Genomic DNA, 15,161 nt, shown 5'->3' with positions numbered 1-15,161 from the left:
AAGCTCTTAGTTTTGCTCTGCAGGTAATTATGTACAAGTCAGCTAATAGGTCAATTAACAGTAATAAGCCTCCCCAGCTCACTTTAAGACTGTTCTAAAGATAAGAGATAAGATCCACAGAACAGTGAAAACAATGAGGTGCTGTGGAAGCATCGTCAATAGACAATGACCATTATGTTCATTTAGGGTTAGCTTGTGTCAACGGAGACAAAAAAAAATCTCTTTTAAATTTTGGAATAAATACCCAAAATATCCAAATTACCACTGAATAATCATATAGCATTTTAAAAGAAATATGCATTTTAAAATATTGTTCATAGGTTAAGTGACTCCACTTTAATCTAAGAATCAGTTTCTCTACACAATGGCTTCCTTATACAGCAATGTACGTAGCCTAGAGTAGTCTCTTGTAATACACTGATTTCTACTGATGTTATTTGAACTTACTCTTTGGGATAAACTCTGGTAATCCCGCCATCAGTCACAACAAACCGCGCTTTCACTCCCTTGCTAAAACAGAAGACAGAAGAAGGAAATCTTTTATTCCACTTACTCTCCGTAAGATAATAATTTAGGTGTTGATGTAATAATAAATGAGTAATAATAACTAATAAATAAGTGAAATAAAATGAGTTTCTAAAATAAAGGAAGACAAAGTAAATACATCAATATACGTAAACCACGTTTTTATGGTGATACTATCTGGGAAATAGAGGATTCTCAAGGAACACACCACACAGTAAGGAAGAATACAGCTACATTTTGAATTAGCAGAGATGACAGCAGGAGCAGGAAGCTCTTACACATAGAGCCAAGAGTAAATGTTAAGGGAAAGCCTAAGAATGTGATAATATTTGGTGTCATGAAAACATAAGGCATAAAGTAAGAAGCAACAGGAAGTAAAGTTTCGAGGACCAGCTTCTTGAGACTGGTCAGCTCATCAATGATCTTGACATCCATGCTGGAAAGCTTCAACTTTATCCTGCAACTGGAACTGCATTTTAAGAGTAGGACAGGCAGGGGTAAGTTCTGTGGGGGAGTGGAGATGGAAACCCTACAGGCAGAAAGAGCAGTTGTTATCATTTCTTAGAAATGGGAAATGAGGAGCTTGGGTGTGAAGAAGAGCTAGGTTGTTAGGAATATTTAGCATTTGGTACTGACTGGAAATGGAGTAGGGACCTTAATCGGATTTCTTAATTCGTTGACTGGGTGTATGGTAGTGTTATTAAAAGGTCTATCGAGCATTCACTGGGAGCCCTGTTCTACCCCAAACACTGAAACACTAACACCCTATTTGACTTGGTTTGTCACACTGCAGCATATAAGCCTAGAAAGCTAAGTAAGGGCATGTGTTTGTCCTGACACACACCCACAGCTGCAAATGTAAGTTGTCAACAACTGGAAGATGTTTTTCTCAGGAAATTGTTATTAATGATAAAGTCTAAATTTATGAGACCTATTTTCCAAAAATTTCTTGGGGAAAAGCTGAACTGAGATGCTATATATATATATATATATATATATATATATATATCCACACACACACACACATACATATATATTTAATAAGAACAAATACTCACATGTTTTTCTGCTTACTCCAGTAATTCTGGACAAGTTCATTTGTAAAGCCTGCATCCAGCAAGACTCTATTAATCAAATCTGTGTTACCTAACACAGAAAAAGGATAGCCTCAATTACACCCACATAGTTTCTTCATTAGGATACTAATGAAACAAATACATTCTCTATTTGTAAAAGCAACTTAAGAGTGGATAATATTTCTGTGAATTACAAAATATATTCAATATTAATTTTCTGCATTTTTTAAAATATTGTTCATCTTACCTCCTATTTTTCAGGCTATGGCCAGGATTAATAGAAGAGCCAATTCTAAATGAAAATTACTTTGTGAACTTTAAGAAACATTGAGGAAATAGCCTTCCTCTCTCCCTTTTTTTTAAGTTAGTATGGGGATTCCAAACAATCATAATTTAATGGACAATTTTATATATATGTATGTTTTGGCCAAGGAACTGAATAACTTAATACAGAATCTGTAGGTAATGGTCAAAGACCACAGGCTTCAGGTTGTCATTTCTGAAATAACCAAAGGACATCTTAGCCCAAGTTCACAGTTAATGGAGGGACAGATGGCCATGACCAAGGTCAATTAATAAACATTCTTGTACAAAAACTTCACCTTTTCATTTCTCTTTGATCCTCTGTTTTAAGCCCACAAAACTCTGAATACCTCCAAGATCCTCTGAAACTTCCCATTTTTTTTTTTTTGATAAAATTTCATTTTATTCAGGTAAGGAATGGGGGGTCTTAAGATCTTATTACTACAAGAGGTGGGGAGTAGACTGGAAAACATCTTCGTTGATAACTTTTTAATGTATCTTTCACCCAATTTTAAAGGATCAGCTGAATCCATATTTTAGACCTCATTTTAGGAACTATTCATCATAGCAGAAAATGTATCACTTTGAAAAACAGTCCATTTGAAAAGTGAAAGATATAATTTACTTGCTGCAAATCCTTTTAGGTCAAAGAAATGAGACCATTTTTCTAATTTATAATCTAAATCAGCGTTACGAGTTATTTCATAATTGCATTCATATTTTAATTATACTGTAATTTTAAAATGTCTTGAAATATGTCTGCTGCATACATCAAGAGATTATCAGTATTGAGCTCTACCGTCTTGCACACATATGATCTCATTTTTATATTCCAAAATAATGGGGGGATATGAAGAAGACAACAGCTTTACAGTAGAAATATTTATAGGTAGGTGAATAAATTAACTTAAACAGTGAGAACTGTAATTTTTCTGATGGATTAAGTACTTTGATAAAAGCAAAATTAAAATAGCCTGAACCCCTAAAAAAGAAACTATTTAGATTTCAATCACTGATACTTTTAGTTTTATACATTTTTTTAAAATAATTTGAGCTGAAGCATGATTGAGTAAACTACAATATAAAACACTATCAGAGGAAAATATAAATTTTACAACTACATTTTTAAAGATTTTATTATTAGAGCATGCACAACCTGGGGGGAGGGGCAAAGGGAGAGGGAAAGCCTAATCCCCGCTGAGCAGGGATCCCACCACTACACTCTACTGGGGTTTGATCTACCCATGACCAGTTTTCAGAGTAGCTCATTCTAATTCTGGTAGCTAATGTGAGCAGTACTAGGAATTTCCTTCATTTTATGAGATAAATTTAAATTTGAGAGATGGCTTCAGTTCACTTTTTATAACTGAGGATATGCTTTCTTTAACTCTTCCTGAGAGAAATGATTTAAAAAAAGAAAAGCACAGGGGCGCCTGGGTGGTTCAGGAGGTTAAGTATCTGAATTCGCTTCAGGTCATGATTCTGGGGTCCTGGGATGGAGCCCCATCTGAAGAATGAGCCAGGAGCCTGCTTCTGCCTCTATTTCTGCCTCTTCCCTCTGCTCGTGTTCTCTTTCAAATAAATACATAAAATATTTATAAAAAAAATAAATACATAAAATATTTATAAAAAACAAGTGACGATGCAGGGAGAAGGAGGAAAGGACATCAAAGTCAGTTACTGTTACTTTTTTTTTTTTTTCCAAGTTATATTTATTAAGGAAATTTTTGCCATGCAGTTGGTTTTCCTCTCCACTGCATCTTTTCATGGTAGTATATTTATAGGATATTTTTAGTAAGAAAACAATTTACTCCAACTTGTTCCAACTTCATAAAATAGAAGCATCTGTAAATTGATCAGAAAACACTAAGTGATATATTTTAATTTATACCTTGTTTTTATTCTCTTCATCTTAAAACTGTTTATATAAATTGGAGGATAGAGATAAAGCAATGAAAACGTGTTGTATGTTTTCTTCTATATAGCAAGAACAATGCAATGAAAAGCCTTCAAAACATAGAACACTATATCTAATGATGTACTTTAAGTTGGCTAATTGAATTTAAAATAAATAAATGAGAAGAGGCTACAGAGTGTGTGTGTGTGTGTGTGTATCTATCATCAAAATTAAGTTCCTTAAATTTGAAAAGAGCCAAGATAAGGATACCCTATTTACATTTAAACATTTGTAGCATATATCACCTGGCTTTGAAAACGTCATTTTCCTTCATAATGAAATAAAAATTCTTTTGTATATAAAAAGTCAAATTGTTACATTTTACCATTAAAAATTTAAACATAAGTCAAGATGCCAGCATGCCAACACACAAATCTGAAGCAAGAGTCGACCACATTGGATACAGTAATAGTGACACCAAATAATTACTACAAATCTGTCTATACTTACAGGATGGGTTGTTTGGAGTTTTTCTATCAATAAACTCATTGAAATTTAAAAGAAATTCAGTGTTGTTATCTGATATTTTAAGGTCATTACAGTAATCTCTGGAAAAAAAAATAAGACATTAGCTATGAAAACCACAACTTTTTTTAAAAAAAAGTACATGGCCACCAGAGGAAGTAAAAACACTTTTACTACCTCTGTGACTTTGCAAGCTGTTTAATTTCTTATTTCCATTTCCTCCTCTGTATAATGGAACAAAACTTGGACAATAAGAGGGGAGTAGTGTGGATAATATATAATAAGCACCTGCCCCTGGCAACAGGTGCTCAACAAATGTTACCTTTTGTTGTTCTCAATGCACTATTTTCAATGTATGTTGTATATTTGGAGCTTCCATATAGAAATTAACAGAGAAAATGGAAAATATTCACTAAATATCCACAATAAACCCATTCCATATTAACATTTTTATGAGAAATTACCGTGTTTTTTTTTTTTTTTTTTTTAAAAACTATTGGGGGAAAAAAGTGGCACTGATTTACTTATTTGCCAATCTTTAATTCCTGACTTAATTGAATGCAGAGGCATACTTTTTTCTAGCACATGAAAAAAATGTGTTCTCCTAAAAAGATATGCAGTTGGAAAAGACAGAACTATTTTGTATGCTTCCCTAGTGTTGTACCTCTTTTTCTTCTTTTTAAATAATATACCAAAACTTGATTACTAGTAATTTCTTGGTAGTTAGTTGTAATATGGAATTTGAAGCAATGAACTTTTTGTACTGTTGCATTAAAATTCAGTGCACTATCTTACATTTTCAATCAACCTGATTTTGCAACATCATGAATTGGTCATTGGAAAATTTGCAGATCTGCCAAAAGACAACACATTTCACTATAAAATGGAAAAAGCACATTCATTCTTATCACTAGTCTCACCAGATAACTACGGGGATGCAGTAAATACAAATTCCCCCCAAATTCTTACTTTTGTGTGAAAGCACAGATTTTGTCATGAGCAATAAACACTGTTATTTTCTTCAAAGTAGAAGCCTTACTTGGTTATTGAGAAAATGTTCATCGAATACCTAAGTCATTCTGTCAAGTAAAATTCTATTTCCCGAAAAAAGTGCAAGGAGCACCTATTTTAGCTCTGAATTCAGTCACACAAGTGCTTTCCCTTGAGATAGCCAAGTTACTCTGGTATGCAGCAGAACTCCCATTTCCTTCCCACTGAATAGTAAAAGACATGTACTCAAGGGTAAAGTTTCAATAAAATGAATAATTTTTACTGATTCCATCAAGGCTACTTTAAAGTGAGACTGGCTTTTCTCCCGGCAAGGAAGAGTACAATGGCTACCAGGAGCCATTAGTGTCACTGCCTGGATGCCTGCGAAGGTGTCAGCTCCTCGTGGCCTTTCTCCTGTCCCGGCAAATGTCGACGTGAAGAAAAGACAAACATCATCGCTGCTTTAGGACCTGGTCGATTCTCTGAAAGGGCCTCTGGAACCCACAGGGTTTTGAGACCCCCTACTTTGAGAACTGCTATCCTAAGTGTTTTGGAAATTGAAAATAAATAGAAAACAACATAAACGTAAGGTTGTCATTATACTAACTAGGTTAATGCAACATATGGGATAATCAAATATTGAGGACAGAAGTGCAGTTGTGTAGTGAACATTTTCAGAGGCAAGACCATCACCTAAATAGAAAGCCTCAGAGAGTAGAAAGAGAACGTCAGAACTTCTTCAAAAACAAACTTAAAGCACACACACACACACACACGAAACAAAAAACCACAAAACTTCTCAGTTCGTAGAAATTTTTGTTTTGAGACAGGGTGGAGAAAATTTGCATGATTGACAGAGCTAAAATGGACTTCCTCCCACAATCAGCTTTAATTACAGGCTATCACACACTGTTCCTTTCCCACTCCAACCCATCTTTGAAATGCCTTTTTTCATTTCTGAAAAATAGCCAAATTATTCCATTTCTTAGTCACTTAGACCTTTCATCCCTCTGCATAACTTTTAACGGTAAAAACAATGCGCTACGCATTTGTATTTTACTCAGAGGCACTGGATGTTTTTCCGAGATCGATTAGCCTTTGATAATCAATATACATACTTAGATCTTGAAATAGCAAGGAAGTTTCCTCATCTGTGAAATGGGATAATACTAATTTACTACAGAGTTCTCTAGAGCAGTAAAAATAATCATTCCTGTAAAAGGTTCAACAGATATTGGTTGAGGTGAACGTCATTGTCCCACAAGCTGTAACATTTCCCTTCTCTAGTATTTACTTCTTCTCTGAACACGTAGGTAAATTCTACTTTTCCAGTCATACCACAGAAATGGTTCATATGTTAATCCTTGCTGAACTCAACAGTCATTGCTTATAAATTGGGAACTGGAATTCAGAGCTACATTTATCCTCTCTGTGAGCACTGGGCCTTCTGCCATATTTTCCACACTGTCTAACAGTATAGCTCAGAAAGCCAGTCTGCCTGGTCTGCTATTCAGTAACTGGGAGAGATGAGTGAAGAAGTTGCCTAGAGAAAAACAGATCGGAGATGGAAGGAGAGTCTTATCAATATATCACATCTAATTTCAATCTCTTCTTACACCATGTAATGAATCAATATGTTAATATTCTGTGGGATCTTGTTCTGCCTCTAATATTCTTTCTAGCTAAAACTGGTTTTAGCAGTTTTAAGATGCTCAGTTATATTGGAAAAAGTGTTAAGATTGCAAGTATTTTATTAATAATCAGTTTTAAAATATTCTTTACATATTTATAGATTCTACAAACACCATATATATTTAGTCAGCACCTACTGTGTGCCAGGCAATGAGTGGGATGGATGCTGGGTACTGAATGGTGAGTCAATTAGATTGAGTTGTTGCTTTACTGGGGAAAGTAAATGATGTAAAATGGACCAGTGCTCTAGTAAGGGAAATACAGTATTCAATGAAGCAGTCAGCAAGGATGTTTAATCCAGTGAAAATGGTTAAGGAAATTCCTAGATCAAGGAGCTTTGAAGTTGGGGTTTCGGAAGGGGTGGGTGGGCTGTGCCTGAGTGCAGGCCAGAATAGAAAATTAGTGGATCCAGAGTTAAGGGGATGCGGGGGGACAAAGAAAAGTTTAATGTGTTTGGAATTTAGACCAGAGGCTGGCAAACTTTTTGTTCAAGGGCCAGATAATGAATGATTCAGACTCAATGGGCTATAAGGTCTATGCCACAACTCATCAACTCTGCCTTTGTAGTGAAAGATGCCACAGACAATACAGCACCAAACTAGTATGACTGTGTTCTAATAAACTTTGTATAACACAGGCAGGCCGAAGGTTATAATTTGCTGGCCCCGGATTTAGAGTGTAAGGACCACACTGTAAACTGGGACCCAGTAACAGAGCAGCTAAAGCTACAATATAACGTACAGAGTGTCACAAGACACTGTTGAGCTACTGGTTCACATTTAGCAGATGAGAAACATAATTTTATTCACATTCTAGAAACTCTCACCAGTTACAGAAATGAGACCAGACTGGGAAGTAAAGAGGGCTTTGGGGAGGTAGGGACGTCTAGTAGGAGGCAGCTGTGGTAGCTTAGGTCTGAGAAAGCACTGATCTGGATGAGAAGAAAGGCAGCCCAGTTTTGCAGATACACTTGATATCATACAATAAATTCTGTCTGGCAAGACTTGGTGATGGAGTAAAAGATATAAAGGAAAGGGAGCAAAGACAAATGCTTAGGAGACACTGAGCTGAATCACACCAAAGAGATATTCCTGTTAGTTTTCCATAAACATGAATGTCTCGCACTGAAATATGTACGTAGACATAAAGTCTGGAAATATATTGCTTGATCCTCTATTATAATGTAATCTTAATAAATGGCATGCCTCCTTTGTCTCTAGACATTATGGCCATTTTGTGGATTTTGAAGGCATTGCCTCAAGCTATCGACATCAAATAGATGGGTGGTGTGTCTGTAGACACAGAATAACAAGAGGGCCTAAGCTGGGAGGAGAACACACAAATAGGGTGTCACAAGCAAGAGGAGGCAAAGAATCCGCCAGGATTCAACAGTATCAGACAATGATGGAAATTCAAGTAGGAGAAACTGCTGAAGGACAAAGTCACTCATGAAGCCAAAAATACACTTTTTTGGCAGAGTTTTGTCAGAAAGTATCCCCCTCCCCCCAAATGGGTCTGAGTTACTCTTTAATTCTGTGAGCTGTCTTTGGGTTCTTAACAGTAATTTCTTTAAGAAGTATAAAATGTGAGAAAATTATTGATATACCATTCTGAATCATTTCTCTTCAATAGTTTAGCCTAGGGTAATAGAATTATATTAATTTGATATTATTATATGTGTTTGCTACAGAGTGCAAATTAAGAACCAAGGAACAAAGGGAAACAAAGCTGGAGGCATCATAGTTCTGAACTCCAAGTTACATTACAAGGCTGTAGTAATCAAAACAGTCTGGTACTGGCACAAACAGACACAGAGATCGACTAAACAGAACAGAAAACTCAGAAATGAACCCATGACTATATGGTCCATTAACCTTTGACAGAGCAGAAAATAATATCCAATGGGAAAAAGTCTCTTCAACAAATGGTGCTGGAAAACTGGTCAGCAATGTGCAAAAGAAAGAAACTGGACTACTTGCTTACACTAGAATAAATTCAATAAATTCAACAATAAATTCAAAATAGATGAAAGACCTAAATGGGAGACTTGAAACCATGTCTCCTGAGGGAAACAAAAGCAAAAATAAACTATCTGGACTTCATCAAAATAAAAAGCTTAGTTTTTTATCTAAGGAAAAAAGCACTCACCAAAACTAACATGCAACCTATGGAATGGGAGAAGATATTTGCAAATGACCTATCTGGTAAAGGGATAGGATCAAAAATATACAAAGAACTTATAAAATGCAAATACCCCCAAAACAATTATAAAATTCAAAAACCCCAAAACAAATAATCCAATTAAAAAATGGGCAGAAGACATGAGTGACATTTTTCCAAAGAAGACACAAAGATGGCCAACAGACACATGGAAAGATGCTCAAAATCACTTATCAGAGGAAAGATGCTCAAAATCACTTATCAGAGAAATGCAAATTGAAACTACAATGATGTATCACTTCACACCAGTGTGAATGCTACAATCAACAACACAAACAACAGGTGTTGGCAAGAATGTGGAGAAAGTGGAACCCTCTTGCATTGCTGGTGGGAATGCAAACTGGAGCAGCCACTCTGGACAACAATATAGGGGTTCCCGAAAAACTTAAAAATAGAGCTATCTTGCAAAATACCTCACTACTAGGTCTTTACCCAAAGAATAAAAAAATACTAATTCAAAGAGATACATCCCCTGATGTTTATACAGCATTATCTACAACAGCCAAATTGTGAGAACAGCCCAAGCATCATCCACTGACTGATGAATGACTAAAGAAGCCGTGGTATATACACACGATAGAATATTACTCAACCATAACGAAGAATGAAATCTTGCCATTTGCAACAACATGGATGGAGCTGGACAGTAGCATTATGCTAAGCAAAATAAGTCTAATACTGTATAATTTTACTCCGATGTGGCATTTAAGAAACAAAGGGGAAAGAAAAGAAAGAGAGGCAAACCAAGAAACAGAGTCTTAACTATCGAGAAGAAAATTATGGTTACCAGAGGGGAGGTGGAGGCGGGGATGGCTGAAATAGGCGATGGGGATTAAGGAGGGCACTTGTGATGAGCACCAGGTGTTAAATGGAAGTGGTCAATGACTATATTGTATACCTGAACCTAATATTACACAGTATGTTAACTAACATCAAATAAAAACCTATAAAAAATAAAAAAACTAAAAAAAATAAAAACACTTGAATTATTGAGTATTAAATAATTACACGAAAATAGAGGTAGGGAGAAAGATGTGTATTAGGGTTAGAGAAAGGGGATTATATGAGAAATAAAATTAGGGAAGAGAAAAAAGAATATTAAAAAGTATGTGAGAAAATGTCTCTATATTAAAATGCTTTCGCAGAGTATCATTAGAACACTCAAAATAAATAAAGCAATTATGATGTTCAGATATTCTATGTCTATACACATATACACATATGTCTATACACAGATATTCTTATGTCTATACACATATATAATAGCTGTAGATATCTCAGTATATCCCCCTGTGTGTATGTGTATATTATACACACATACATACAGAGTATGTTTGTGTCTATGTACTCACAAAGGCAGATACCCAGTTCTTCACTATTGATGGATACCACTGTTATTTCCAGTAAGAGCAAAGTCTACCTTTGCTTACTTTCATATATCTTATTTTTTTATATATCTTATTTTTATATATATCATATATATTTTTAATATAGCTTATATTTTTATATATCTTATTCACTGATATGTCCCTGGAGTCGGAATATTGCTTAGCCTAGGATGGTGCTTACTGAGTGAATGAACGAATAGAATATGCTTTCAGTTTTATAGTTACTGCTCCCTTTGGTTCCATAATTCGGCATGGGATTAACTCAGAACTGTGACTGAAGGCTTACTTATCCATACAAGTTATAAAAAAATAAAACAAAACAAAACCAACCTTGGTGCTATGAATGTGTAGCCAGATTCTTCAAAATTATCTGGCTTCAGTGTTTCAGAATCTGCAAAGATAATGTTACAGGATTAGACAAGCCATCCAGAGTACACATAGGGGTTTCTACGACGATATGAAGGCATTAGAATGATAACCTACTAAGAATAAACTAAAAAGAGTACTTTATCATAAAAGGTCCTTAATACTACATAATCTAATTATAAAATTCATTTTAACTTCATAACAAAAATTAGACCAGTTATATAAGAAAAATGGTGTCTTAGAAGTTTTCCATTTACTAAACATACCATAACCGTGGTATCTTTTATATCAATGTTACATAAGAGTTATTTCATTTAAAACCTCAACATAAAATTTTTATCAATGATGGTAAAGAAAATGATTTTATTAAACTCATCAATGCCTTTAGTTAATTAGTAACATTCTTTGTATTAGGTATGAATTAGTAGGTGGAAGGATAAAAACACACAAGTATTTAAGCCTCAAAAAAACCCTAAATGTGAAATGCATTGCATATGAAAACACAAGCATATTCTTTCCACCATTTCTGCTGCTAAGGTTTGAGTGATCATGGAGGAAAATCTAGCAGATGAGAAGCACAGAGGATAATATCCAATAGGAATGGAAATATCAGTGGAAATGTCAAGTGTACTAAACAGAAAGAAATTGAGCAACAAGAAAATACTTGCCCTTCATTTTGCCCTTTTTGGCTGTGAAAATCCATCAGAAAGAGAAAGCAGGGAAACAAAAAAAAAAGAGGGTAAAGCAAAGGGGGTCACAAACAATATTTTATTCAATGACTTTCTTGAATAAAAATATTGTGCATAGATCAAAGGTATATTTATGTACAGCTGTAGTCTGGAAAAAAAAGACATCTCTTTGAAGACTGGAAGGTATGTCCTGTCAGTTACTACTAGAGCTCCCTCTCTGTACTGTGGCGATTTCAAGGGTCTATTTTGCAAAGTGTTTAATGCAGGTGCAATGGCGACGATGTTAGCCTATATTCAGAAGCATTAACCAACCCTCAAAGACCAACTAGTCGTCCCCTCATTTATCAAGTAAAGAACTAGCTCATGCAAAGTTGCTGGTTGTTAAAAAGACCATCATATCTATCTATCAAGTCAAAGTGTAAATATAAGATCCTAAATTTAGCACAATGGGAACAAGGATTGCGGAGAGAAAAAAGAACCAACAGGAGAATAAAAGAAATTACAGTTTATTTAAAGTCAAATGTAAAAGTATATACACACACTTTTTTTTTTTACTTTACCATAACAAAAAATTTAGGTTGTTAGTAATAGCTGATATACAAAGGATATGATGGTCATTTTACTTTACTAAGTCTAGTCACCAAAAACAAAGATTACTAATGACTTAAAATATGCACTAATGTTAGTAATTACTCCACATTCTAAATGATGCTTTTAAAAAATAATCCATTTGAGTTACTGAAGACATTATTCATTTGGATTATGAGAAGGAAGTTAATTGCCAAACCAAAGCCGAAGACCAATGCAATTTAACTTAATTGAACAAAATAGAAGATGTGGAGCACAATATTATTCTAGCCAAATGCAAAAAACAAAAAATTAGAAAAAGAAAAGTTAAAGCCTTATTAGCGCAGTGCCATGAGTAGAGACCATGTGAAACATTTTGCACCAGCTAGCAGACCCTTAAAATGACAGCAACAGAGAACACAGCACTGCAATGATTCTATGAGCACAAAGCGAGGCAGGGTAGGGTGGTGGGGATGCCAGTGAGACCGGGTACCTGCTCATATTCTATCCACGTAGAATATTTCTTGTTCCTTGCATGTTTGGAATGGGTTAGAATCATTGCTGTAGATTTGGTAGTAACACCTACTAAAATGTATAGGCCTTGGGCATTCTAAAATCTAGACAAATTTATACATCTGATACTAAGAGGTAAATAGACTCTGGGGTCGCTTTCACAGTACTTACATCTGGCCTGAGTTATTGTCTCTTCTATTTTGGCTTTTATATAGTAAAAACTGTAGGTTGGTAATACCAAGGCCAAACTGCAATAGAAACAAGAGAAGCATAAACACAAACAAACAACTTAAAAAAAAAAAAAAAAGACACATCCAGTTAATGGAAAATCCAAAGATCTTCCTCATGGGAAAGAAGAGACATATTACTATGACAGGAAAATGCATTCAGCAAATAGAGTACTTTATTCGGTCTTGCGATCCAGAGTCCTCCAGTTCTCTACGTTGTAGGGAATCAGAAGAGACACAAGGAAAATAAGCTACTAAATGTGCCCACGAATTAGCTGAGAAAGAAATGTCATGTGTACTGTATTTCCAGGAACGTGTACAGAAACACTTGGAGCGTTGAAAAAGATGGAGAATATATGGTTACATTTAAAGAAAATAAATACTATACTAATTGGATACCCCTCTTTCATGAATTATAAACCATGTTCAAGTGCTCTGCGGCAAATGTACACTATTTAAAAATCACAAATGTTAAGTATTATCATTTCTACGACATGATGCATAAAATCATCTGAAAAATACCCCTTTGAGGGTTAAAGATGTCCCACTTTAAGACTATAGTCTTGAGGCAAATTCCCTGGTGTCTGCTGGTAAGAAAATTCAGATCCCCTTACAGCACTAAGAAAGACTGCCTGCTCACCCTATTGGTTCTTATTGTATATAAGACCTTGGAATATTTGATTATTACGCAGTTTGAAATAACACAACCACTCTTCTACCCTTGAGAGGGCTAATGTATTTGTGTAGGACATAACTACTATTCCATATCTCCATTTACACTTGCAAATGACCTTCACTATGCTTTAATACCGAAGGAAACTTACAAACTAATGGTACAAAAAATGAGGGTAGAAGAAGATTCCCAGGGAACTAAGTATTTTCAGAAAGCAACTCTTGGGGCGCCTGGGTGGCTCAGTGGGTTAAGCCACTGCCTTCGGCTCAGGTCAGGATCTCAGGGTCCTGGGATCGAGTCCCGCATTGGGCTCTCTGCTCAGCAGCGAGCCTGCTTCCCTCTCTCTCTGCCTGCCTCTCTGTCTACTTGTGATCTCTCTGTCAAATAAATAAATAAAATCTTAAAAAAAAAAAAAAAGAAAGCAACTCTTGGGCGCCTGGGTGGCTCAGTGGGTTAAAGCCTCTGCCTTTGGCTCGGGTCATGATCCCAGGGTCCTGGGATCGAGCCCCGCATCAGGCTCTCTGCTCAGCAGGGAGCCTGCTTCCTCCTCTCTCTCTGTCTGCCTCTCTTCCTACTTGTGATCTCTGTCTGTCAAATAAATAGTATCTTAAAAAAAAAAAAGCGACTCTTGATTAACGTGAGCAAACAAGTCATTCGGCACTCATTTTTAATATTTACTCTCAAGTTTCACAATGCACAAGCAAAGGTGTACATTTCTAGGCTTCTGAGTATTTCTGCCTATTTGCAGATCTTTTAAATCATTCACGTTTCACGTTTTCCAGGTTTTTGAGAAGAATGTCCAAACTGTAATCTCACTACCTTTTTTTTTTTTAATTGGAAAACATAGAACAGGGAAAAAAATAAAATTTCAGGTTTTCCTTCTTACAACTGTATATGATAGAAATTCACTCTACAAAGAGGGGGGAAAAAGGTTTATTTCCTACAGTTTAATTATGCAGTCAAGATAGCAAAATGAGTGGATGCTTGTTACCTCCAATTCCCACATCTTTCTCCTTCATTAAGTAATTCATAGACTGTCCTTATGGGAAAAGGTCAGAGAAATAAAATGTTATGTAGATTTAATGAAAATCTTTCCATTCTTTTTATAGGTAACTTCCTTTAAGTGGAGGCAGAGATTAAAATTAAAATAAGCAGTGCAATTAGTCTGAAAGCAAGATGACCTTTCATGATTCACTTGCCATTTATAAAATGTAGAGTAGAATTACTGAGCATTTGAAGATTGTCTCCTACAAATTCCTCTCAAGGGAAATTAGGACATTTTTACTGCTCCATCAGCATTTATCGCTAAGAGAAACTTCTAATTAAAACCGATAACGTTATATCATGTGGCCGCCCCAGCGTCATTCTCTAAGCTTGGGTTACATCTCACGTACCATAAAAACAGTGTTAGAACTCATGAGGAACACAACAGAAATTTTAAAACTGACATATCAAATATACATTTTATTGGCCTGCACGTCTCAGGCTGTTACTAAAAGCTATATTTCAT

The 15,161-nt window shown here is 35.4% G+C and overlaps 1 protein-coding gene across 8 annotated transcripts in view; it reads right to left on the bottom strand.

Moving 5' to 3' along the window:
* Nucleotides 1-15,161, bottom strand: part of CACNA2D1 (calcium voltage-gated channel auxiliary subunit alpha2delta 1) — a 502,406-nt gene that overhangs the window by 31,482 nt on the left and 455,763 nt on the right. For 4 of the 8 annotated variants that reach the window (XM_046020727.1, XM_046020728.1, XM_046020731.1 and 1 more), the window contains 6 exons: nucleotides 12,923-12,999; nucleotides 11,651-11,671; nucleotides 10,947-11,007; nucleotides 4,312-4,409; nucleotides 1,584-1,671; nucleotides 448-510 (listed from right to left, as the gene is read on the bottom strand). In XM_046020727.1, the coding sequence (XP_045876683.1) occupies nucleotides 448-510; nucleotides 1,584-1,671; nucleotides 4,312-4,409; nucleotides 10,947-11,007; nucleotides 11,651-11,671; nucleotides 12,923-12,999 (408 nt within the window). Of the gene's footprint in view, nucleotides 1-447; nucleotides 511-1,583; nucleotides 1,672-4,311; nucleotides 4,410-10,946; nucleotides 11,008-11,650; nucleotides 11,672-12,922; nucleotides 13,000-15,161 lie in introns of those variants that run through there. The other 4 variants (XM_046020729.1, XM_046020733.1, XM_046020732.1 and 1 more) reach the window with 2 other exon arrangements.

This window comes from Meles meles, chromosome 10 (assembly GCF_922984935.1).
Source record: "Meles meles chromosome 10, mMelMel3.1 paternal haplotype, whole genome shotgun sequence".
NCBI classification, from domain to species: domain Eukaryota; kingdom Metazoa; phylum Chordata; class Mammalia; order Carnivora; family Mustelidae; genus Meles; species Meles meles.
This window is presented reverse-complemented; position numbering and strand designations above follow the sequence as displayed.